This window comes from Lepisma saccharinum, chromosome 7 (assembly GCF_977018435.1).
Source record: "Lepisma saccharinum chromosome 7, izLepSacc3.1, whole genome shotgun sequence".
NCBI classification, from domain to species: Eukaryota; Metazoa; Arthropoda; class Insecta; order Zygentoma; family Lepismatidae; genus Lepisma; species Lepisma saccharinum.
In genome coordinates this window covers 9,429,607-9,456,690 of record NC_139235.1, presented here as the reverse complement: position 1 = coordinate 9,456,690, position 27,084 = coordinate 9,429,607, and the positions used below count along the sequence as shown (strand labels likewise).

The 27,084-nt window shown below is 37.5% G+C and overlaps 2 protein-coding genes across 5 annotated transcripts in view; one reads left to right on the top strand and one right to left on the bottom strand.

The window, feature by feature from the left end:
* Positions 1-11,980, top strand: part of LOC145989723 (nitric oxide-associated protein 1) — a 46,263-nt gene extending 34,283 nt beyond the window's left edge. For 2 of the 3 annotated variants that reach the window (XM_083124986.1, XM_083124988.1), the window contains exons 6-10: positions 3,953-4,110; positions 5,791-5,939; positions 7,919-8,136; positions 10,075-10,251; positions 11,771-11,980. In XM_083124986.1, coding sequence (XP_082981112.1) covers positions 3,953-4,110; positions 5,791-5,939; positions 7,919-8,136; positions 10,075-10,250 — 701 coding nt within the window. In that variant the 3' untranslated portion in view covers position 10,251; positions 11,771-11,980. Of the gene's footprint in view, positions 1-3,952; positions 4,111-5,790; positions 5,940-7,918; positions 8,137-10,074; positions 10,542-11,770 lie in introns of those variants that run through there. The other variant, XM_083124989.1, reaches the window with a different exon arrangement.
* A 1,766-nt stretch (positions 11,981-13,746) lies between these two features.
* Positions 13,747-27,084, bottom strand: part of LOC145990131 (inactive pancreatic lipase-related protein 1-like) — a 100,058-nt gene continuing 86,720 nt past the window's right edge. Inside the window, exons 6-12 of one of the 2 annotated variants that reach the window (XM_083125791.1) lie at positions 25,411-25,522; positions 23,698-23,808; positions 21,950-22,200; positions 20,119-20,254; positions 17,178-17,286; positions 16,145-16,348; positions 13,747-14,209 (exon numbers count right to left, since the gene is read on the bottom strand). In XM_083125791.1, coding sequence (XP_082981917.1) covers positions 14,113-14,209; positions 16,145-16,348; positions 17,178-17,286; positions 20,119-20,254; positions 21,950-22,200; positions 23,698-23,808; positions 25,411-25,522 — 1,020 coding nt within the window. In that variant the 3' untranslated portion in view covers positions 13,747-14,112. The remainder of the gene's footprint in view (positions 14,210-16,144; positions 16,349-17,177; positions 17,287-20,118; positions 20,255-21,949; positions 22,201-23,697; positions 23,809-25,410; positions 25,523-27,084) is intronic. The other variant, XM_083125792.1, reaches the window with a different exon arrangement.

Here is a 27,084-nt window from a genome sequence, read left to right as displayed (position 1 = left end):
CGCTGATAGGGAGTCTGTAGGTTTAGAAAGGCCAGGAGATGTGGTGTTGGAAAGTTGCGTAATGAGGGAACCCTGTAACGAACTATAGCCAGGAAAAAGTTAAGAACAGAATCAATTCTGGAGAGCTGAGTGGGACATGCCATGGACCAGATGGGAGAGCAGTATTCTATTATTGGGGAGATGAATGATTTATAGTACAAGGTGAGGGCTGAGATGTCACTAATTTCGGTGAAACGGTAGAGTAAACCTAAGAGACGCATAGCCTTTTTTGTCGTGCCTGTAATATGTTCTTCAAATGTGAGCTTTTGGTCGAAAACAATGCCTAGGTCTTTATGAGAGGATACTGCATTGATGTTATTGCCAAAGATGGAGTAAGATGACTTTAACAGGTTCTTTTTGAGAGAGATGGTGAGAGTAGTACATTTTTCAGGATTTAAAGTAAGTTTCCATGTCAGGCACCATGAAAAAAACGTTGTTATGTCATTCTGGAGAAGATGAGCATCGTTGGAAGTGGAGATTTCTCTGAAGATCTTACAGTCATCTGCGAAGAGAAGGTAATTACTAGAGGCGGCTGTGAGATGGTCGGTAAGGTCATCGACGAATAATATGAACAAGAGGGGTCCTAGAACACTGCCCTGTGGTACTCCAGAAAGGACGGGAAGAAAGTTAGATAGAGTTCCTGGAAGGACTACACGTTGTTGGCGATCGCTAAGGTAATCTGTGAGCAAGTTAAGAAAGTTACCATGAATATTGAATCTATTGCATAATTTATGAATCAAAAGACGATGACTGACAGTATCGAAAGCTTTGGCTAGATCAAAATATATAACGTCCAGTTGTGAATTGTTTGAAATACATTTCATAGCATGTGAGAGAAAAACAGACAGGTTCGTAAGACAGGAACTACCAGAAAGAAAACCATGTTGATTTGAGCTAAGGTACGGAGAAACAAATTTATATAGCCTGTCTTTGATGATTTTTTCACAAATGATGGACAGAGGAGAGAGTAACGAGATTGGCCTATAGGAAGAAGCACGGTTTTTGTTGCCATTTTTGTGAATGGGAGTGATGTTAGCTTGCTTCCAAGCGTGAGGATAGACGCCCTCCGAGAAACATCTATTCAGAAGAATGCAGAGGGGATAAGAAAGGGATTCCCCAGTTGTCTTCAGGAACATGGTGGTGATATTGTCCGGTGCTAGGGCACGGTGAGCTGGGAGAGACGACAATAGACTTTTCACTTCATCGGTTGTAGTGGCAAGCTTTGTTAGAGAGAAAGAACAGACTGATCTTACGTTTGGCAACGTTGCAAGGGGGCCAGGCGGACAGAAGTTGCCGTGGAAATAAGCATTTAAGAGTTCAGCCCTTCGGTCACCTTTCGCACTTTCACTATTGTGTGTAATTTCAAGAGGAATTCTGCTGTTGTTTCTTCTCGAGTTTATTAGACTGAAGAAGTTCTTTGGATTTTCCTGGATTGTTGCATTGATACTGTTTATGTATTCTTTGTATTTGTTTCGGAGAAGGTACTTTGAGTGCCGTCGAAGAACAGCGAAAGTATTTTAAGTGTGTTCACTCGGGAAGTCCTTCCAAACTTGCCAGGCTCGATTCTTGTTAGCCAGTACAGCACGCACTTCGGAGTCGAACCAACTTGGAAATCGGCGAGATGCTATTCTTTCCGAAGGAACAAGGTCGTTCACCGTTGCATGAATGGCAGCTGTAAATAGCTCACCTGCGTCGTCGACTGTCCCGTCTTCCAAAAGCCCCCAGGGGAAGCATTCGAGGGTACGTCTTATCTCCTCCCACGGTGCTCGGTTCCATAGGTGGCGCTTCTTCTGGATCGATGGGCGATGACCTCTTTTAGTAGGTGGGGGGATGGAAATGGACACGTCCAAACTATCGTGGTCAGAACTGAGGAGATTCTTACGCGGCGTAATGTTTACATTGTTCAATGTGGTCACAACATAATCTAGATTACTGTCCTTCCTGGTGTTGAATAAATTATGCTGCCTTAGCTTTAAACCAGAAATGAAAGTTTCGATGAACCATAGGTCATTTGCACACTTCGCGATTCCATGACCAGGATCTTGCCACTCAATAGACAGGTTGAAGTCTCCGAAAAGTGCAACGTCCCCCAAGGCAATTGCTGCAAGTAACGAATCTCGACATTCTTCGAGAAGGTACAGTGGACTATTTTTATTTGGTCTATAGTACGAACCAAGGAGAAGATTATTTGCATTGGATACTGAAACCTCGACCCACAGTAATTCACAGTTCCGATTTAGGTCATTGCGTACTTTACTGGGCCATTTTGTGCTAACACATATCATTACGCCACCCCCGCGAGTCGCACGATCTTTTCTATATATGTTAAAATGGCTTGCGAATGGTAGTTCACTGTCACTAACATTTTCAGTTAACCACGTTTCCGTAAATATCAAGCAATCGTATGTCATTAGCTCACACACAAAAGCAGCACAGTCAGAAAGCTTGTTCTTAATGCTCTGTGTATTTTGGTAATACACAGAGAAATTTGCCAACGTTTTCACAGGTCCTGGATTCACTTGTATGTCCCCACAGATTAAAGCCATGCATAGGAAGTGAAAGTACCGGGCTGGGGTCCCCTTACCTGCCGAGCGCTGCTCCCTGCTGCTGGGTGAAGCCATGGCGGAGACACGCATACCTGTTGCCGCGAGTGCCGAAAATGAAAAGTCTCTCTCAGCACATCTCCATCGTAATAGATCATGAAAATCCTTTGACATCGGTGAGGAAACACTGTAGCGGAGGCACGAGTACACCAGGATTAAAGATAAACTCAGAAAGAACACTGAAAATTCTCGAAAAACGGGATGACGATCAGTCAATTTTACCATACATAATTATGTACTATTTATGCTACATTTGTTTTGATTTTCATAAAAAAGAAATCCTTGTCCATTAGTCACTATTTGCTTTCTTCCCCCTTACCCAACAACCAATTACTGTTGAGTTTTCCTTCTCATTGTTACCTTTACATGTGAAGTGAATATTCTAAATCTCGCTTAAGTGGGATTCTAACTGTGAGTGTTCAGCTGATGTTCACATACACTAATTGCCGTAATGATTTGGTCTGGAAAACATGGAATGTTGGTTTTACGAAATTGGAAACACCCATACTGTGACATTTACAGTAGACTGTGCTTCACTTGTTGTTTGTTATTCTGTGAATTGTGATGGATTTCTTTCAACAGATCTTTCCAAAGAAAGTGATATCCCCTTGTGGTAACACCCGTGGCTAGCTCAGTCCCCGGATTTGTCCTCTTTGAACTACTACTTATGTGGTTTTCTTAAGCAAGAAGCATGGACGTCCGCAGGATTTTTTCCAGGGAGGGTCAAGGAAGGTATTTTTTTCCAGGGTGAGGGCAAACAAGTCACATTTCGCCCCAAAAGAGTGTTATTCCCTAAAAAAAAAATTGCTTAAATTTGAATTTATGGTGTTCATGCAATAATTAACACATATTGTTGTGGCTAACATGAAATTTTATGTGTGAAATACATAATTTTTGGTTGACTTCATTTCCCATGGTGGGGGGGATGGCCCCCCCTTCCGGATGCCCATGGCAAGAAGTATTCCAAGCATATCCTGCCACAATCTTGGAAGTGAAGGATCACGTCAGTCATTAGATGTTGTTACCAGTATACGGACAAACATGTTAGGAGTAATGGACAGAGTCCAACGCTGCTTGGTGTGGTACTAATTTTCTGGGGTTATACTCAAACTATAAGTGGTAAACAGCACTCCTATCTGTACAATTAGGTATTAAGGTCATTCAATAAAAATACTTTTTTCATCTATAATTGCAACTTTAAATTATGCTATGAATGCTGCTGCACCCTGTACCATTGTTATTCAGTAAATTAAACATTTTTCAACAGTGGAAACATGAAGATTCATTATTCCCATCTGGTTGAATTACAGGCCATGTAGGTAAAAGCTTTCAAGAACCAGTGCAAGCTATGGATCCATTCTCCATCAATGCTGGTAGCGCCCTTCCCAAGACATTTAACCCTAATCACCCAGATGTTAGGGAGGGGAAGTGGTGCTATGATACCCCGGGTTCAGTCCAGCCTGATCAGGTAAGCATTAATCCTTAATTCTAGAAGTGTGTAGATCCTCCATCCAAAAAAAGAGTTCCAATCCGAACTTTAGCAATTTTTTTTTTCTTATTTTGAGCCATTAAGTTTCAAAAGATTGTGTGTTAAAAATTCTCAATACTCTAAGTTTTATACCCATAAGGATTGGATATTTTATGGAAATTGCAGTTTTCATTCCATAAATGCAAATTTGAGATTTTTACTGTATTAAAAAATACTTAACATTGGAATTTAAAAAAAATTCTGTCTCATTTTCTGTCCTGACCAAAAATTTCTATTCCACATGAACAAATATGAAATTCAATACAAATAAAACAAGCAAGATTTTTTTTAACGTAAGGTGTAATGCAGAGACATAAAACATAGAATTTCCAGAAATAAGTAATGTTCGGAAAAGTAGAAGACTTTTAACTGCTAAATAATTTAACTTTTTTCTGTTGATACAAACACAAAAAAAGAAGGAAAGTATGTTGTTAGAGTGTTTGATGTTGATCATCCAGAAAGTTGAGATAATTAGAAATAAGGAATATTATAAATAGTAGTGATGAGACTATTTAATCAGTATTTTATCCATATCGGCCAATATTGGCATATTGGTGTATTTGTAAAATGTTTTTTTACAAATCCACTTTATCTACATGGTGGCTGAGTGAGAAGTAACTAGTCATTGAAAATTTGCTGTAGTTTTTGTAATATTTAAGCAGTCTCAATGAAATTTTCTGTACATATACATTATGGAATAGGATGAAATATGTGCCAGCTCAGGATTCAATGTAGGCTCTGGTGGCATCCACCAGCTTCCAATGGAATCCACGGTCTTCTGTATGAATTCCTTTGGGATGTTTGTGATACCTGAATCCGTGCCTCCACAGTTGTTCCACAGTGTGGGGTTTTGTCTTGTACACTTCCTCCTTTGCCCAGCCCCACAGGAAAAAGTCACAGGGCATGAGGTCTGGACTTCTGGCAGGCCATACGTGAGGCCCTCTTTGTCCCAGCCAGTGTCCCAGAAAATTGTGGTCCAACCAGGCCTGTATGGTAAGTACAAAGTGTGGCAGCGAGATACGATGGCCAAACATACCCTTGCAAACATTCTCAGGTGGCGTTTGCCATTCACAGTGTCATACAGAAAATATGGACTTATGACCCTATATTGGCTATCATATTGTGAAATTCATGTGCACATATGTAATCCTATTCCATAATGTATATGTACTGAATGTTTCAATAAGATTCAGTAAATATTACAAAACCTACATAAAATTTTCAATTCCGAGTTACTTCTCACCCATCCTGTATATAACATGTCCAAAATTCTGGTATTTTGGTATTATTTTTACGAATATAGACATACATTTCCTATGTCCTGGTTTTGTATAGTAAATGTGTAAACATGTAAACTTTTTCAAAGGCAAAACCTGTTGCAATCACCTGATTACATACAGTAATTAAGAAGGTTGATGAACCATTCATGTTCTTTAAGGAACATTGACAACTTTATATCTGATTGGTTGAATATTGGTTCACTATCAGTACATTTCATATTGGCCTATCCCTTATAAAAACTCATTTCATTGTTTTGTATTATAATTATTTACTTAACATTCACAGTGGTGAATATAAATTTCCTCATCATGCATTCTTTGTTTTACTTTTTCTTTGCAGATCATTAATTTATTATCTATAGAGGAGTTGATGTTAACATTACCCAGAAGACTCTTGCTACCAAGAACTTTCTATTTCAAGAAAGAAATGACACTCTTTCTTGCTGGGTTGGGAAGAGTAGATCATGTTGATGGTCCAGGACCAGTGCGGTAAGCATTTGTAAATTGTATCAAGTTTTAGGTAAAAGAATGACAGAAGTGTCCTAAATGGTCAAAATGAAAACACATACCTCTCACATGCCTGTCTTCTTCCTCATCTGACTCTTTTTTACTCGTCTCCTACATCGTTCTGTCTTGTGCTATGTCTACTGAATGACATATCCAAACTGAGACAATATCAGACCATTGGAATCCTCAAACAGGTTTCAAAATGGCAGACTTGATGTGAATTTCAAAATATTTTATGTTTATTTGTGAATAATTTTCATTATCGTGTGTATTCTTACTTAAAATTTGTGTTTTCTTTTCCTCAAATTAAATCCTGTCTTCAAGAATGAGAATCTGAATTGTGTGTGATTTGTGAGAAAGAATTGGACAGCAGACAAGAGGTAGTTAAGATTTGATCATCAGTGAATGATTAGCATTGCATATACTTTGTTCACAGTGAACAAAACCGGTTTGTGGGATTAACACATCTAACCTATTCTGGAGGTTCTCTCCATGATTACAGTAGATGGACATCATGGGGCTCCCCCATGGTGCAGTGGTAACGTCATCGCCTTGTAGTCAAGGGGTCGCGAGCTCGATACCCAGTGGAGGCACATTGCGCAGTGGTTCGGATCCCACTTTATACTGTAGGTCCAGTCCCAATTAGCCTGTCTGTGCATAAAGTGTACTTAAAACAACATTTCAAGTAGATGGACGTCACAATTACCTCATGCCCTTATACCTGCACTTGCAGAAAATGCTCCATTTGCCATTTGAGAATCCAACCGTGGCAAGAAGTGACAGGTTCACAGAATCACTAATGTTTTCCCTGATGCTACGATAGAGTCTGTCTCATTCAATGTGAATCACCAACCACTGATTATATTTTCTTTATGTTCATATCTCTGTATAGGCCATATATGAACATGGACACTCACAAGTAAGGGAAATTGAGATAATGGGAAATAAGAGTGTTTAGGAAGATTTACGGTGGACTCCGTGACTGAGGATCTTGGGTGGTTGACTTTCGATCTTACTGCCAATTTCCCAGGTTTGATTACTTGCCTACATATGGTTGTTCTTTGTGAGTGTCCATTTGTCTAATTTCATCTACTCGTCACTCATCCTCATCATTGAAATATCAAAAAGTGCCAGAAAAACAACACTAGATAACAACAATACAAAGGTTTACAGATCATTTTACGTGGTTCTTCCTTGTGTAGAGATCCTGGAAAAGTCAGGGAAATAGACCTGGAAATTTCAGGATAGATGATAATGTAATGAAAAACCTCAAGAAGTCTGGGAATGTTAAATATGGTTGTTATTCATGATGGAGGGATGCGGTAAACGTGGTTTAAGTATTACCTATGTGAAGTTTTGTGTTTTCATGTTGCACAATTGGATAGTTTTTTCCTATTTCGAAGGCTCAGTGTCTTCATTCACTAAGGGCACAGCGTCTGGAGTGCGTCACTTCTTTGTTAGTTCCTGGGTGCTGGTAGTTGCATTTGGCGGTGCTGGTGTGAGTTTCCTGGCTTGTGTTGTGTGTTGTGCTTTCTGCTTTCCGTCTTCTGGTGCCATTGCTGAGTGGTTGTTATATTTGCACTGAATGGATTTGTCACAGTTGTAAACACTATTTTTTTTACAACTGGTATTCATGTACAAAAGAGAAATGCTAAATATGGTGTTTTCTGCAAATGGAGCAAGCACTTTTATATTTCCGCTCTAAAAAATATTCTCTAAACAGAATTAAAGTCAGTTAAAACAGCACAGAATGGTCTAGAAATAAAAAAATACTTGTAAAAGCCACACAAATTGGTTTGTCAGGACCAGTAGGAACTCTGCTTCGGGACAAGCGAGTGTAGAGTTCCTACAATCAACAAAGCTATGAAGGATACATGGAAATTGATGATCATTCACAGAAAAGTGATTAATGAATATTGTTCATATTTTAAAGTACATTGTACAAACATTTTTAATTTCAGTGTTACTGTGATGGCATCTGATGACCTGCCTGTGACCATATGTAGTTTAGAATCAGCAGATGAAGTGTATGAAGCATTTCTCGGCACAAAACTGTTTGCTGTTCCCTGTGGTGATGAGAGTAGATTACACAGTTGGCCAGAAATGAAATCCAAGGAAGTGGAGATTGAAGGGTGTGGGTGGAAGGAGTGCTCTGCGGACATTGTTCTTTCGTCAGCAGGTGAATGAAATGCTGTTTCTTTTTCCTTAAAGCTTTAAATGTATAAATGTGGCACAGGAAAAGGGGGAAGCATCCCCCCCTCCCCAATAATTTAATGGGTGTTCTTTGTGAGTGTCCATTCACCAATTTATCATTCATTCTCATCCTCGCAATTAGCCGAAGTAGAAAAAAAGCAGAGCTAAGTAAGAAATATAATAACATATCGAAGTAGATGGTTAAGTGGAAAGAAAAATATTATAGCCTTAACTTTGCCATGTACAGGGTGAGTCAGAAATATGGCTACACAGTTGAAGTAAATGTAGTGGGTTACTGTACAATCTTGAGGGAAATGGCGAACGGTATATTAAACTTGAAGCTTAATTTTTTCATTTCAGGTAAGAGTCGCGCACCTGAGCTTACATCATTTGCCAAGATGGTGCTGAACATGCAGTAGTCAGTTACAGTTGCAGTGTGGGCAACTGCATACTAGAATGATCGTATGACTGGCAAGACATGATTTTAACGTAACATTGTTACCATCAACTTTGAGAAAATTGAGAGAACGACTGCTTACATCAAATTATTGTTTAGTTTAAGTCCATTGCTGTGCTCACATACCTCACGATCATTCTCGTATGCAGTTGCCCACACTGCAACTGTAACGGACTTAAGCATATTTAGCACCATCTTTGCTAATGACGTAAAGCTTCAGCATGTGACTCTTATCTGAAATGAGAAAATGAAGTTTAAAGTTTAATATACCATTCACCATTTCCCTCTATGTTGTACAGTAACACACTACATTTACTTCAAATGTGTAGCCATATTTCTGACACCCTGTATATCAAGCTGAAATAAAAAAATAAAATAAACATGAATCAATCCATTACTCAAGAGGAGATACTACCAGTACAGCAGAACCCTGATTTCCCATTCCTGGATTTTGCAATTTTCTTCATTATACAGTCAATCTTTATGGTCCCAATAGAACAAAATGTTATAAAATTTTCCCAGATTTTACATTTACCTACATTTTAGAAATTTCACCTTAGTCCCCTGAAAAACTTTAAAGTCAAGATTCTAACCAGAATACTCCAGTTGGTTTTGTCTTAGAAAAAAGATTCTGTGTACAATGGAATCTCGATTTTACATGTTTTCATGGAACAAAGACACTGCAATCAAGACAAACAAAAATACCCATAAAAAAAGTAATCAGGAAAGTTTTATAACGTGTTACTTCATTGGGATATACGTACGACGATTACGATGAGTTTGATGAAATTGATGAAGGAACACTCACAGAGAACACCCATGCCCTGGCCAGAATTCGAACCTTGGACCCCTGCCATCGTAGCATGCTGTGCTAACCACTCTATCATGGAGGCTGGCAAAATAGTAACTATTATAAAACAATAAAATAAAAACTAATTTAATTATTTATTATGTAAATGAGGAGACTGTGCTACTTGTTCCACCAGATGAGTGAGTATCTAGCACAAGTGTTTTTTTTCCATTATGTACATTTCATGCAGTTAGTGTATAGTATTCCATTTTGTTATTAACTTTTGCACACTTCATTCCAAAAAGGAAAGCTTTAAAAGTTCGGGGAAATTTTTCTTCCTTAAGATGAGGAATACAAATTCTAGGTGTGTCAAAGGCCCAGTTTGACCCCACCACCCTTCCAATACCCATGCAAAGTACAAAACAGATTATTGTAAAACCATTTATCCTAATGAAATATTTGTGAGTAAAGCTGCAACAGTCTTAATTACATTACAGTTTCTGATTCCATCCTTGTTTCATTTGTATTTAAAAAAAGTGTTACCTCATATTATTACAGTGATATGTTGTGTTCTTATTGGACATGTCTCTGACATCATATATTTTGGTACTTTTTAAAAGTTGACCATTTTCTCACATTTTCTGCGATTTAACTGAAGGGAAAGTTTACTTTTGCAGGATGGCTTGCGGTAAGTTCTGCTAAAAATACAAGAAGTAGATTCAGGATCCACACTCCTGATGGAAGAGGACTGTATGTTCGACGTCCTCCTCTGCTGAAATACATTGTGAATCAGAAAGGGAAGCGAATAAGAGGAACTTTTGCTTACAACAAAGGAAAGTTATTCACCTCATGAGGTATGTGCTTGTAAAAGTAAGGCAGCAATAAATTTTTAATATTAAATTTTCCATGTGTTGTTACCTCACCAGAAAATTTGTATCCTACTAGTATGCAATCAAATCTTATGCAAAAGGTATAGGTATTACAGAAAATTGTTGGCACCTGATTGGTAGAGCCACATATTTATGATGTATAAGAGTTGAAGATTTTGGTATGAAAACTGGACATATTTCGGGATCAAAAGCAGTATATAAAATAGAATTTCGGTGTTAAAATGGTGAATAAAAATGTAAAATTGATTTAAAAAGTATACTTATTACACGAAATTAACATTTCACTTCCAGTAGCACATTTATGTAGTTGTCAAGGTATTAACTTTATTCCTGTGTGAAGGAGTCCATTTTTGTTTCTGAAATATTTACAACAGATTTAATTAGTTTTCCATGATTTACATAACTTATAGGATATTTCAGACCGTAGAAAGTCTCGCTTCGGTAAATAAACCATAGATTTTGTGTTTAAGAGTTTATGTCGTGACAAAACATGATAGCAAAACGCACCTCATACCTTTCAAAAACATGAAAAATTAATATTGCAGTGTGTTATTTCACATTTCATTTTTTCGTCGAAAACAAAATATGCATGCCCCTACTCATTGGCATTGCTAGATGAGCAATATTTGTGGTCAGGCACACTCAGATAATAGCAAACATCATATTCTCATTTCTGGCCTAAATTGAGAACAACTGGTCTTACTTTTCCCCTTCATTTTTGCCTTCTACCCCATCCCCCAATCCTTGATTATACAGGGTGTTCATAAAGTCCCGCTACTATTACAAAATAACATGCTTGAACAGTACCTTCTTCCTCAGTTGGAGGAATTCCAGCCAACCATAATTTTTCAACAAGATGGGGCACCCCCTCATTAGTCCAAGGATGTTCGAGGTCTACTGGGTAGGCATTTCCCTGGCAGATGGACCTATTGCCTGGCCACCACACACTGCAGGTATCACACCCTTGAATTTCTTCTTCTGGGGGTATGTCAAAGATTGTGTTTACCGGACTCCTGTTCCAGATGTTGCTACTCTTCGAAGAAGAATAACGGAGACTATCCTAACTGTTACTGGTGATATGCTAGGGCATGTATGGGCAGAAGTGGATTACCGCCTTGATTCTGAGAGCAACTAGAGGGGTGCACATTGAGGTGTATGTCATATAAACGTGGAGAGTTGTAGCTCATTTTACAATCAACAGCATTGTTCTATTGGATGTTGTTTCCGAGCTATGATTTTTTTGTAATTGTACCGGGACTTTATGCCAGTCAGTAATTTTTCTTTAGGTTGGACATAATTTCCCTGCACATGTCAATAGAGTGCGCATTTGTCGTTGCTTTAGTGCATTATTAATTGTTGTTGACGATAAATTGGAACCAATACCAATAATAGATGTCAATCAGTCCTTAGCTCTATATTTTTGTATTTGCTTTCAATATTAAAAGGAACTGACCAATGTGTAATGAAACTGAAACCTTTGCAGGCCATTGTGGCATATCAGTGCAGGCTGTGTTCTGAGACCAAATGAGGAGGTGAATTTCACTTTCCTTGTGACATTAGCAGTGAAGTGCTAGAGGCGATGTCACATGCAGAAGGATTGCGTTTCTAGTGATTGGAGCATGCTGTTTCTACCTGTTGTGGTGCTGTAGCTGCAAGATAAACATTTGTAGGTTGTTTGTAGATAATAAAGTGAGCTCCTTAAATGTTGTTCGTGATTATGCTTGATATTTTTTTTAAGTCTTGTTATAAACTTCTGATATCTTTCCTGTTGATTCCAATACTTGAAAATTGTAACAACTGAAATGCATAAACTGCCGGCCTCCGTGGCAGAGTGGTTAGCACAGTGCACTACGATGCCAGGTGTCCCAGGTTCAAATCCAAGCTTGGGCATGGGTGTTATTTGTGACCCCTTCACCAATTTCATCCTATCATCACTAATACGCTAACCACTCCACCATGGATGCTGACAGGGTATCGGGGATGACCTTATCTAAAGACACCCAAATGTCAACCCCTCTTCCACGTAGTACACCCCACTAACTCAGTATTGTAGGCCATTGAGGCTCTGACACCTGGACAAAGTCAGTATAATCCTCTGGGATTTGTGTTTGTCACTGACCCTTCATCCGTATCATATTCTCACCATTTATCCTCAGCTTCACGATTAGCCAAAACTGGCACAAAAGTGAAGTAAAATAACCAAAATCAATCAACATCAGGGCATTTACCTACAGAGAATTGTGCATGAATATTCGACACAGGGGATTGTACACAAATTTCTTCAGACATTTCTTCCTGTCGTCGATATTATGAGTGGTTAGTATTCACAGTTAATTTGACTGGTGCATGTATCATGTAATATACATGAAGTTACTGATTACCAAAGAAAGTTACCCACAAAAAGACAAAGTGAAATTTGTTTTTATACATTGGATCAAAACTTTTATGAAAAAATTAGTAAGAACGTGGGTTTTAAAACATATTGTACTTTTCAGTCTTCCAAATTGAATAGACAAGAATCTTCCATGAACAAGAATCCATTTCATGATTCGGAAAAGAGAGACACGGTAGTATATAGATACGGAGAAATTAAGTACTCACTTTTATCCGCGAAGCTAGCAGATGCGAAAAAAGCCCAACCCACTAGTGGTCTTGCTAGACATATCAAATTCAATAGCCATAAAATTCAAAAGGTTCGAGTCAAACACACTGCCCACACGCTCATAGACACCAAAATCAAGGAAACGCACGCCATAATGCACTTCCCGCACGAACTAAACATCGATAGCGGGCAAGTGCACCACACTTGGATTCCACTACTGCAGCAGTTATTGCCCGGAAATAGCAGACGACGCACCAAGATGCACAGCGCACCTAACGGCAGCCAGAGAACTACGAACAAAAGATGCACGCCAAGCAACAGCGCAGCAAGTTTCAACGAGGATGGTGGCAGTGGCCACTGAAATTAATCGAAAAAGAAGAAAAAACAGCTTCGCGGATAAAAGTGAGTACTAGTTTCTCCGTATCTAAGAATCCATTCAAAAAACAAGAATTTTTCTTCCTCTTTACTTTTAGCCCTACATTTTATATTTTTGCCATTGCACCAAAATAATCAAGATTAAAAAAAAAATTAAATAAATAAATTAATTGGAAAAATCCAATTTTAAAAGATTATATAAATGTACAGAAGCAAATTACTAACTTTTTCCATGCAGCTTACTTATAAAAATTCAATTAATTTTGGTAGCCCATGCCACCAACCACATGGGAACTTTTTTCACTGCTAGAAGAAGTTAAGTTGGGTGCTCTAAAAAAGTTAGTAATTTACTTCTGTTTATTTATTATACTACCACATCTTTCATTCCCCAAACATCAACATTTTACTAAAAGATATACAAACTCCATTGTTAATGCAAAGTAATAATATGAAGATATTTAATGCCTTGATTGTAAACATAAGTGAAATACATTGCTAAAATGATTTACACATTAGTTTGGAATGTGCCAGAAGTCAACACTATAAAACATATTAAAACTATACAACACAAGTAGATTTATTTTAATTCATGTAATAGGAAGAAAAGTCAGTGTTTTATACTATTACATTTATATTGTTTTGTAATCATGTTAATTATAAATGAGAAACCTTAAGCAGGCAGTATTTGTAATTTATTAACACTAGGCATTAAGAATACTATTGGATGAGTAATAATTCTTTCTCTCATCAAGGTTAAAAATTATACTATGAAAATTAAATTATGTTGTTCATACTGTAGAGCACTATATCTCTCATTGCAAGTACAATAATTTAAAATTGAAATTCTCTCATGAGGTTTCAGTGCATTTTTTAAACATGGCTGTTGATCCACTTGCTATTCCATTCTTCCCTGATGGGCAAAATTTAATTGTCCTAATAGTGTACCTGTAAGTACAGAATGTTTGTATTATTTCATTGTTGGTAGATAGGTAGATAAATGTCATTAGTTATAATGCAAATTGCAGCATGATAAAATAAAATATGCTCTAAAAAATTTTGGAATGTACATCAGGCTTGGCACATATTTTTATGATAAATAAAAGATGAAGATTTCGGTACAAAAACCTTTGTGGTTGTTCCTTCATCAGATCATCACTCGCCCTCTTAGTCAAATGTGGCAGAAAAGGAACTCTAACAAAGATACAATACAGCCAACTGGTTACATACGTTAATGAAGTGAATGCATTATTTACGTTATTCATTGAATATTTGTTATTTTATAAATGATCTATATGTTAAAATTATTGCTGAGCTGGTACCAATGCAGATTTATTGGTATCTGCTGTATTAGAAAATATTGGTTCAAATTTGTAATCGATACCAGTCAATACTTTTCAGAGTATTCCTATCTCAGGGTCTATAAAAATACCATGCAATATTCTCAAGGAGCCTATATTGTAAATTATGCAATTTTCACCAACATTGTGTGGCAAAGTGAATTTATTAGATAAATGCTAGCTATTTATGTAATATTTTAATGCAAAACTGTGGTAAATTGAGGTAGCAGCAATATGGGTTGAAAGTGATATTGGCTCAGCCCTTCAGGAATAAAACTTGACAACCCACAAAACTATGAAACCGAGAAAAACTAAAGTGAAAGTTCGTCCGTTGCATTGTTGCTTATGTGTTACCCAGATGTTCCTGCACGTTTTGCCAATCGCCAGCTACTGAATAGACCTTGTTCACTAGTGTACGAGGGTAAGTCAGTAAGAAGGTCACAAACACTTTTAAAAATACTATACGAGATACTGACTTGAAAAGTTTTTTTAAAAACATATTCTCTACCAACACTGATCTACTTATCCCATCGCTTTATCAGTGCCACCAAACCTGCTGGAAAACAGTCTTTGGGCTGCTGTTCCAGCCACGGTCACATCTCTCGTTCAACATCATCATCAACAAAGCATTTGACTGTCCTTGTGAGAACTTATCCACAATACACAGTTCTGCACTGCTTTACATGACAAACACTTCTCACTGCAAACAGGAAACATTTCCTTATGAATATCCTTTGCAGGAAGTCCTTTTGCCTACTTACAGCAGCACACTGTTCTTCCAACGTAAACTCCTCTAGCACGGTCATCATTTTTAATTCATGTTGAGGGGAATAAACAACGCGGTTGATAATATAAGACGTAAACGAGTTAGTAAAGATATATCCGCGAAACTTACTTGTAAAGTGGATGGTGGCAGAGGCCACTGAAATTAATAGAACATTTACAAGTAAGTTTCATTATTTTCCTGTAGTTTATGGTTATTACAAGCATAAGAAAACAGTTTTTCTTTGTGACGTTTCAGGAGAACATACGCTCCCTTCATCAGACATTTATTTTCATTTTGACTAAAGATACAGTTATAACCATTGTTATAAGAAAAACTGTTTTCTTATGCTTGTAATAACCGTAAACTACAGGAAAATAATTCTATAATGCAAGCAATGCGTACATACAAGAAAAAGTAAGTTTCGCGGATATATCTTTAGTAACTCGCTTACGTCTTATATAATTTTTAAATTGAGTTGTCCATTCATGCATCTTCAATTTAACGACTGTTTACTGAATAACCATCAAGCTGGATTGCGCTGCTACCTAATGACACCTTTAGAAACTACTCACTACTATTCAGCTATCCCATGTCACTTTCGTGAACTATTTACTGACTTCCCTTCGTATGAGCAACAGGAGACTGTGCTGCAATACATCTAATGTTATCTTAATTTTTAATTGTGTGGTTTATCAAGTTTTAGTTCCGAGCCGCTCATTTCATTCTCACTACAGAAATATTGGCTATTATCAGCTACTAATATATCCTAAACCTTACTTGTTTGTTTTGTTTCCAAAATGAGTAACTTCGACATAGTCAATGTCAATTTCCTTCTTACAAGAGATGCATAAGCTCTTTGGCTCAGTTATTAGGTATTCATAAACCCAAATAATGAGCAGAGAGTCTATTTCTCCAATGCTATATACACTCTTAATAGGTATGCTCTTCTTTATCTTGGTTGCATCTATTAGTTCATGTTCTCTGAAACGATTAACAAAATCAACACATGTTAACGTCTCATCTAAACATAGTCTAATGTATTACTAGATGGCATGTAGTGCTGAAGTACATTGGAAAGAATTGTACTGTTCTTGTGTGATTCAAGTTCATCCTTGTATAGTTTAAAATCTAGCAACATTTCTTTAGACAAATCATCTTGGTGACCTGGTGACATATATACATATCTATGAGCTCAAGTACAGATGTGTGTGTGCATAACTAAACACCATACTACTCTACATGCTCCCTTTGTGAGCAAGTTTTCAGCCTTTCTATTCATATGATTGGTTGATTTGGTTATTTTATGCTGTTTTTTTTTTTTTTGGTCAATTTTGGCTGATTGTAATGATGGGGATGAGTGATGAGAAGATGAAATGGATGAAGTAACAATTGCAAACATATTGTGGATGCAACCAACACATTCCCCACAGAGGATTATACTGACTATGGGCTTAGGTGCCAGAGCCTCATGAGCCTCCAAGAATGTAGCACAGGTGTGCTACGTTTGAGTTTTATGCAGATAAGAGCTAATCGGGACTGGACCTACAGTTTAAAGTGGGATCCGAACCACTATGTGCCTCCACTAGGTATCAAACCTGCAACCCCTTGATTACAAGGTACCATCGGGGAGGCCCAGCTGTACTATGATGAAGTAAGGTTGACACTGCTGCACCTTGTGTTTTGTACATGCTTGATTTTACTCCTAGCTCCTGATGCCAAAGTAACAGCAACACAACTCTTGCCATCCACATAACTTTGTCTACCTATGTATAATGTATTCTCTGTGCTGTTTGAAGATAGCTTTACTTACATTAAGGTTTTATAGATGTGTCCTTTGCTTCCCACTAGCTTCACGGTGAGCGTTCCAAATATGACTTCTTTTGGATTAAGGAGTGAAACTCTTACCCAGTGCACAAAAGCTGCATAGGTGGAAAAGAACAAATTTAGACATTCATTGCATTACTGTTTATGATTTAAGACACAATAACTAACTCCATCGTACAAAGTCTACATTAACCGCCTGCCTTATTATCCCAAGTAAACTCGGGCAGGTACTAGGTGCACTTTTTATATTATACCGAGTATAATTGGGCAAACTGCTCTTTCTCGTTCCATTTTTTTATCCCATACAAACTCGTGAGAGTGCTCTCTGCCATGAAGTACAGTAAATGTCCACTTGGAAGCAGAACCTTACTCCGCTCAATGCTTGAAATGTGTAGCAGAATGAGAGATGCCAAAGGCAAGAAGATTGGCAGTGAATCATGTTACGACTACCCACATTGCAATGTCAAGAGTTTACCACACTGTGCCTATGAATATCTACTAATTTCAGAATCAGAACTGCAATTTGTAAGATTTTTAAAAACATATGTACAACATTTGAAGGCAAGACGATGACACTGCTGCACCTTGTGTTTTGTACGTGCACATACGTTTATTATGATGATTCCTTCATTAGCCCGAGTATACTCGGGATAATGAAATTTGTTCATTTGTATATAAATATACAATGCATAATGTTTATAAGTTAGTGAACTGAATTGTTTAAACTTTCATTTCATATATACAATATTTGGAGGCCGTCCATTATAAACTTATTGTAAAAATAAGTTTTCTTACATTAAAACATAAGTTTTATATATATAAATATATTCTATCTTCTATATTCTCAGGTAAAAGATGTATTTTTAGTAACAAAGAAAATGGATTTAAAAAATTCAAAAATTTGGGACCGAATTTTGGAAAGTAATTTGTATGGCACTCGGTTAAGGATACACTGAAATATTGAAGATACACAGATATGAAATTATTTACTGGTACTGATACATAGAGGTATAAAAAACTAAAAAATAATTCTGGCACCTTCACCTTTTTCTCAGAAGCCAGTTTTTTCTTTTTTCTTTCTTCAAATATGGGTTAAGAAAGGCATGAATCCAGCTAAGATAAAGCTACACATTTCAAAATGTGATCTTAAAACATTTAATTTCTTCATTTATACAAGATTAGTAGATTAAAAGTAATTTATTCTTGTGCTGGAGTAGCCTTCCGAAAGAAGGCTCTGCTGCTAACATCATGAATAACTATACTGACTATGGCTGACTCTACCATATTGCTGCAGATTTTAAAATTTCACTAGCAAGTGAAAAAATTATAATGGCACATTTACTATTCTGATTTAATGATACACGGTGAAACAGAAAACACACAAACATTAAGAAACACATACTGTACTCATTATTTATAATAGATAATGAAAATTTCCATAAGCAAACTCTAAATAAAAAAAATAACTAAATTTAAAATTCAGGGGGCAAGATAACTGGGCACCCTATAATTTTCTACCCTGCTAATATAGTACTGATATGAAATTTACTAATATCAGTAAGAAATTCATATTTGTGAAATGAGAGACGCGGTAGTAAATATGTACTGAAAACCTTAGTAATCAATTGTTCCGCAAAGCTGAGAATGGTGGCAGTGCCACTGAAATTAATCGGTGGCATGACAGCCCTTGAAGGACCTTGGCCTATCTCCTGACTGGCAGTCTCCCTCCACAATTCCAGCTAGAGGTGTGGAGTTCTTCAACCGGTAATGGGGTGACGTGGGGTCAGCACATTGAACCCCCAGCTGTTATAGGAGATTTTCGAGACCATATTACGCTACTCACTCATAGCTCCCCAATTTCCTCACAATGGTGGGTTGCCACCAGCCCTATACGCAGGCCGAAAATTCCCGGAGACTGAACCTTAGATCGAAACCCATGCAATTCCGCAGCTGCATGGCCATGGAGGAGTACCACTGAAATTAATACAACAATGAAATACAGCTTCACGGGAAAAGTTAGTACTAAGGTTCTCTGTATTTATCAGTAAGCAAGATGTGAAAGAAGGTACTTATCCAAATATACAGGGATACAGAAATGCATTTTATCAAAGATATCCTCAGTGTGATTAAAATACTGAAACTGCTAATGCTACAACTCAAGAATGTAATTTCTTTTCATGTCCCCCACCCTAATAAAAATCAGAGGTGTCTCCTGAACGCATGCGGTGTATGCTGCGCATGCGTCAATTGTGGGAAAAAGGACAGCTTGCTCTGCGACGGCGTTAATGAGCATTTCTACATTCTAATTTCTTCATATAGGAGAAGTATTTATTTTACACGAGAGTGCTCAACTAAGCTTATATTACATTTCTTGGATCTGAAGTGAAAGAAAGTAATAATTCTTTTCCCACAATTGACGCATGCGTCACTTCAGATCCAATAAATGTAATATAATCTTAGTTGAGCGCTCTCGTGTAAAATAAGTACTTCTCCTATATGAAGAAATTAGAATGTAGAAATGCTCATTAATGTCGTCGCAGAGCAAGCTGTCATTTTTCCCACAATTGACGAATGAGCAGAATGCACCGCATGCGTTCAGGAGATGCCTCTGAAAAAAAAAAAAATATTTACATGTGAATTGAGCAGTGAGTGCAGACATCTTGATACTGGTCCAATACTAAAAACTTATCTCCATCCAGGGTTCATCTCCATACTGTAAATGGCAGGCAATAGAAGTAAGTCGTAACAAGATGTGTGAATAAGGGCTAGTTGGCTACCTTTCATGGAAGGGGATGAAGTCCAATACCCAATAGCATCATCTTAAATACTCCACTATTAGGCTATCCTTGAATCTAATTTCTAATACCAAAATAAGACAATTGTCATGGTCTTAACACTATAAGTGTGTGTGTAAATTTTGTACTTACTGCAATATGGGAATGCAACATCGGTGTACAAAAACAAAGGGCTTCGTGCATGTAACTGAGAGTCTGCATAGGGTTCAGCATCAATACCAAGGATGGTGCAATATGGATCCTCCTTTCCGTTTTCTTTGCAAGCATTCTATGGAAGTTTCAGAAAGTTAGGTCCATTTTAGCCCTCAGAATTTCATACATTTTGCATATCATTCACATACTTCTCTGAATTATCAGCAATCAATCAAAAACAAAAATCAGTGGATTAAGAAAGTTCTTATGTACTTCAATTTCTACAATTCACTAAACAAGCTGTTGATTTTGGACCTAGTTTAATGAGTGACAATATATAGCATGCTTCATAAAGGACTTTACAACTTTGTAATTATATATAAATTTATTCACATGCCTCACAGAGCTGGTTTTGGTATCATTTTGTAGCAAAATACATCAAGTTTTGACTCACGTAGTAGCTTAGTTCCGAATCACACCACCGCTAGTGCTAGCGACAGTTGTACCAAAATGGCTCCACTGGTCCCGAGCGTGCTCGCTGTGTGTTTTGGTTTGAAGAATCGAAGTCTGCAACAACAGTTCAACGAAATTTTCATACCAAGTATGGTAGAGCTCCTCCCAGTAGGCCTACCATGGCATAAGTGTTTTGTTGAGACTGGTTGCTCAGACTACCTCAACGACATCCGGGATTTCCTCAGTAACCACTTTCCAAATCAGTGGATAGGTCAAGATGAGCCAATTACATGGCCACCTCGTTCACCTGACCTGAAACCTCTTGATTTTTACTTCTGGGGAAGAAATCGACTTCAGGTGGGATGTCTTCCAAATTACCAATTGAAGCCACATTGAACCTTGCTAACTTATAGGGTGAAAACTTGATCTGTATTTTGCTACAAAATGACACCAAAACCAGCTCTGTAAGTCGTGTGAATAAATTTATATATAATTACAAAGTTTTAAGGTCCTTTATGAAACACCCTGTATAAATTGTGAATTATGTCAATGCAAACAGATTTCATTAGTTAGCACAGAATGCTACAACGCCAGGGTTGTGGTTTAAAATCTCAGCCTGGACATGGGTGTTCTTCGTAAGTGTCCTTTCAATTTCATCATGTCATCACTTATTCTCATCACCACAATTTGCTAAAAGTTGCTGAAAAGCCATGCTAAATAACAAAATACAGTATACTAATGCAAACAGCTTTCATGATTTATTTTTATGTGTTCGTGTTAAATTTTTTGTATTTTACATTAAAATTATTGTTATACAGGGTGGGGCAGAAACAATTAGATGATCTAAATTTGGTGCCATATCAACATCTTTGTAGGTGGCCTGTTGAAACACACATCCCTGAATAGAGTGGTTTAAAGACTTCAGTTGTCATGCAGCATTGGTCCAAAGAGCATCAAGCGTTTGCTGTGGAAACGCTGGGGACTATGCTGAAATGCTTCTGCCATTTGGTGCACATTTTCTGGTGTTCGTACAGTTCGAGAGCAACCAGGAGGTCTCTTCCTGACAATGGAGAAGAAGTCCTGAATTGTGTAACCCAATTCAGTGTTGTTTGGCATGTCGGAACCTTTCCATTCCTTCCAATGTCAAAATGGCAATGATAAACATGCTGTGTTACATTAGTGGAGTCATTGTTTCAAAAGAACTTTTCCAGCAAATGTTCCATGCTCTCCGATCAACGCTGCATGATGACTGAAGGCTTTAAACCACTCTACCCAGAGATGCTTGTTTCACCACGCCACCTGCAAAGATGTTGGTATCGTGCCAAATTTAAATTGTCTAATTGTTTCTGCCCCACCCTATTTATAAAAGTAAACGTACTTTCTCAAATAGTTTGAAAGAACTGCAACTGCAAGCTATGAATTCACAGTCAGCCGTAATGGAGTTGATGAACAGATCATATGCTCTCCGGTGACTACAGGCTGTTGCACTGCTTCTCATGTTTATCCATTCCCCATTCATTAGTTTCTTCAATGGAACGAGCACATTTCTCTCCGTTGGACAACCTGGCTGCACTTGCATACCATTGGGGTAGAAATCAACATGTCCACTCTGCTGTGCAACACCAGCACCTGCAAAATGAAAGTGTGATTGGGCATTTATCTATGATCTCCAGACTGTGATGAAGCATCCTGTTCCTGGCTGAGAGGAAAACTGGTGTCTCCAGGAACTTGGAAGAAGAAAGAAAGAAAGAAATCATTCCACACACTCCATTTTGTATTTTTATTTAGTTCTTGTTTTACATTGTGGAGATTGGAGGGTGGGGAACTTGTCCCCCAAATTTTCAGGTTTATTAAAATATATAAGTTAAGAGTACTTTTGTTAACCTCCTGGGACCGGAGGACCAAAGTAATAAAGATGTGTGATTTTGCTAATGTAACAGTCATTTAGCATATTTTTATGGGATGGAAAACATTCCATTCTGGCCCCCACTCTTAAAATTAACCTCCAAGTTTGATTCTCATGTACGTAGCAGGACATGACAATATTTTTTTTTCTTTTATTGTTAAACATGTATGATGGAGAAGAGTGGGCAGAGGTGCGGAAATATTTTCTGTGAGGTCAGTTACATTTAGTTTCCATCTAAATACCATAGAAAAAAAATTGTGTTTATATCTAGATTCCCTTGTTTGTTTTGTCGCAGTTGCTGGAGAAGACTGCTTAACTGAAAGGTGGGGAGGAGGCATTTGTCCCCAACCCCCAACTGGAGCTTACTTTGAGTTAGCTTTTTGTTTTAAAAGTAACTGCTGAAGTACTTAAAGTAAGGAAATTTTCATATCCCTCCACATGTCTCATGGTCACAACATTAAAATGCACCAGCATCCTTCTCATCTTACTTCAAGGTTCAAGCACACACACACACACACCATCCTCAATTAACAATCTTCATTTTAAGGATTTGATCATAGATTCCTGTTTCCTATGACTGTGATAGTCTGTTTTTATAAACAAGTGGCAGTAGTAATTATTTCCTTGATTATTTTATGTTCTACAAAATGTTGAGTTATTCGAACAAATGTTCTCGGGTTACCAACCAGGTTAATTTGAATGTTTGAGCACATACATTGCTCTCATCATCAGCTGACTTTGACTTCTGATTGCTGTCAGCCGACACCAAAATAGCCAAATGTGCTAGTTACATGGACAGCAGAATAAGGAAGCCATCCCATAGCCATTGCCTGATTAAGCGCGAACATCAACAGGAATGTGGGATTCCAGCTCAGCCATGCCTCTGTAAAAGTACCACTTCTGCCAATAAAACACTGGAATGCAGAGCGAACCAATCACAGGACAGTCTAAGCTCTGCCACTTCATATTAAAAAAATTTAATTTATACTTGGTCTCCAATTCAGCATATCCTGATGGCAAGAGCAATGTATGCGCTCAAAACGTTCAAATTAACCTGACTGGTAACCCAATAACATTTGTTCGAATCACACCAGGAAAATTATAATTCCTATGTTATTACTGTCAAATTGGAAATCCATCCAATGTAATTAATTGTCATGATGACTTGACAAAATATGAAAGTTCCACATGCTTTATAATAGAAGAGCTGCAGTCCTTACCTATAATGGTATTACAGTCAGTGTGAATAATGTCTACAAAATCTGCATCACTGTCATCCAGACGCACTATTTGGTTCATATGCTCAAAACACGTTCTGCTGGGGTCAAGACCTGGATATGAAAGAGCAGAGAACTCGGTGAAACTACAACAGTAACTAAATTATAACTCAGTTTCATGATGCAAGTGCAACAGACTGTTGACAGTCAGGACTCGCAAAGCAACATATTCATTGGGTTATGTGTGATGAGAACATTGATTCCACCACCACTGATAACCACTACGAACTTCCTTTTCAAGTACCTCCACAATTGACCTCACAATGCTGGATCTATCTCCCACAGGAAATTAGACATAGGAATGCTTGAATCAATGGGTAGGGTGATAAGGAATTTGTAGGCATGGCCATTTATAAAGGACAAAATACAAAATATCTAGCTATGGGCTGCTTGATCACATATCGATTTATAAACTTCTATCGCATTCTTGTTTTGATGTCAAAGAACAAGTCTCATTCTCACTTGCAGTCTAAAAATATATATTATACACAGCATATCCACCACACAAACATTTTTTTCTGTTTAACACTTGTAAATAATTACATATCAGCTTGTTATGTCTGAAGATGTAGCATTGTAAATCAAATTTTATGTAGGTAAATTTTTCAGTATCAAACAAGACAGAGCCTGGGACCCTAAGTCTTAATCTCACCTCAATTTTACATAAATCTGTCTCATTCTCAGTCTTGTCTTGGCAAGTCTCGAAGAGTCTCGTCTTAAATTTTGAGTTAGGGATGGTGTCAAGACAAGACAAGATTAGACAGTGTCCTTGTCTCTCTCGAGTTGTAGATGCATCAGTAGCGGCTCATGCCTAAAATAACAGGTGAAGAAGTACATTTATAGGCAATGAAAAACAAACAGTAAGTGTCAGTGGGCCCCCACAATTTAAAATGTCTTTTTTGTCTTCATCCGTCCATCTGGAAAATGGTGTCTGCAACAAATTACACACTAAGTCATTTACTGGGTTCATTGTACAAACCACAGCTCAACACATGAACACAACACACGATAGGAAACGCGAAACACACACGTGGAACAAGATCTTGCGAGAACGCAACAATTTTGCCACAACCACTGGATGTAATGTTTCCTGTCGACGAGAGAACTGCTGCACCTAGATGGCGACACCCGTTCAATTCCAACGCTAGGTGACGTCACCGTTGCCATGACAACCGGCTAAAGTCTTACGCAACCTGGCGGCGTCTGCTCTTGGTTTGTTTATGCTACGACAAACTCTTCACGTGCGTAGCGCCGAGCGGCGTATTATTTGAGTATTATCATGTGCGTTCTGCTGGGAAATAGTTTAATTTAAGAAGCAAATGAAAAATGTCAATATTAATTTGAAAATTAGGTGAAAACATCTGCACTTGTTGCACTTGGCCAGTCGCCACTGAGATGCATGTTTCTTTCTTGGTCTCATCTTGATTTATAAAAACCAATCTTGTTTTGAAGAGGCAACTCTCCCATTGTTATTACTCTGCATTACAACAATTGTGAAGTAGACATTGCAAAAAAGTACACTATAATTGTTGGATTTTATTTATATTCTAAATCACTGAATCATGCTACATTTATACACTAGTAATAATTTATTTTTATGCCAGTTTTACTTCCTCATTTTAAATCTTGGTTTATTAACAATCATACTCGTATTACCTGTAATTCTTCTTAAAGATCCTTTTATGTTATTTCCCACATAACCTGCACAGTGAGCTCCAATGCCATGACCTATGATGTGAACCTTCTCAGAGTCTAAACCCTGTTCACTCTGTAAAGGTAAAGAACACAATCTTCATTGTAAGGCATGCAAAAATATATGACAATGTACAGATGATGAAAGTTACTCTTGATTACTGTCGTTGCCATTTAGTTTGAAGTTTGCTTTAAGTCCACTTTATGCACAGATAGGTTAATCGGGACTCGAGCTACAGTTTAAACCACTATATGTGCCTCCATGGGTATCAAACGTGGTACCCCTTGATTACAATGTAACAATGTTGTCACTGTACATCGAAGGACCTCCTTGCCGTTTGTCTTAAATTATGCAAATGATATACCTAACGGCAGAGGTTTGAACAAAGAAAGACAATGCACAAGTAAGATTCAAACAGTGGTGATGGAATTCTCGAATGATTTACAGTAGGCGCACTCTAGTTCGGCTGCCGGATGGTTCGGCCCGTCCCCCGTCACCACTTGTTTGTCTAGCACTGGGAAGTATTGTGCTGTACAGATCAGTCATCTACAGCTCTTGCTATTGTGCAGACTTACTGCTCACGTTTGTTCATTTTTTCGTCTGTACTGTACTGGAAGCAGCACTGGAACTGGCTGCTACTTACATCAAAGAGCAGACAGAGGCCACAGCAGTTGATGTTATGTTTGTTAAGAAATGGCGTGACTTTGCTCATAAAAAGTCAATTGAAGAAAAAGTGCAGAAAAAAATTACTGATTTCTTTTAAGTTTTTTTTAGTTTTGTAGGCCAATAATATCTTTTAACAGTTCTATTTTTACTTTAGGCCTACGTGTTTTCTACTCAGTAAAAGGAATACTGTAAAGCATTTACTTTTTTTATTGTCTCATATAAATTAGTGACAGTGTTTGCACCGTTGTTTTTCATGTTTTTCGTTTCATTTTCATACTTAATGTTAAACGTATGTAAAGACAAAAATGGGAAGCTTATTACGGATCAAGCCAAATGTCTGGATTGATGGTCAGAATATTTTCAGGAGCTCTATAAATCTAAATTTAATATAACAGATAATGCAGATGAAGACCAAACCCAAGTTACAGAATGTGAGGTACAAAGACCATGGTTAGAAGAAGTAAAGTGTGCAATATCAAAATTAAATAATAATAAAGCACCTGGAGAAGATTTGCTCCCTGCGGAGATATTTAAAAAGGGTGGAGAAACACTTTGGAAGAAAGTTCATGAGCTAGTTTGCATGATATGGGATCAAGAGAAAATACCATGTAGTTGGAAATATGGAGTTATCTTCCCCATCCATAAAAAGGGTGATAAAAGGAATTGTGGCAACTACGGGGGAATAACACTATTAAATATTGGATACAAAATATTTTCCAATATCCTATATATGAGAGCATCTAAGCAGGCAGAAGAAATCCTAGGGGAATATCAATGTGTATTCCATCCAAATAGATCTACCATAGATCACATCTTCACCATATCTCAAATTATGGAAAAATTCTATGAGCAAAATCTAGATCTACACTTTTTATTTATAGACTATCAACGAGCATTTGATAGCTTACACAGAGCTGGGATCATGAAAGTATTCAAGAAAGTAGGATTTCCAGATAAATTAATAAGATTGA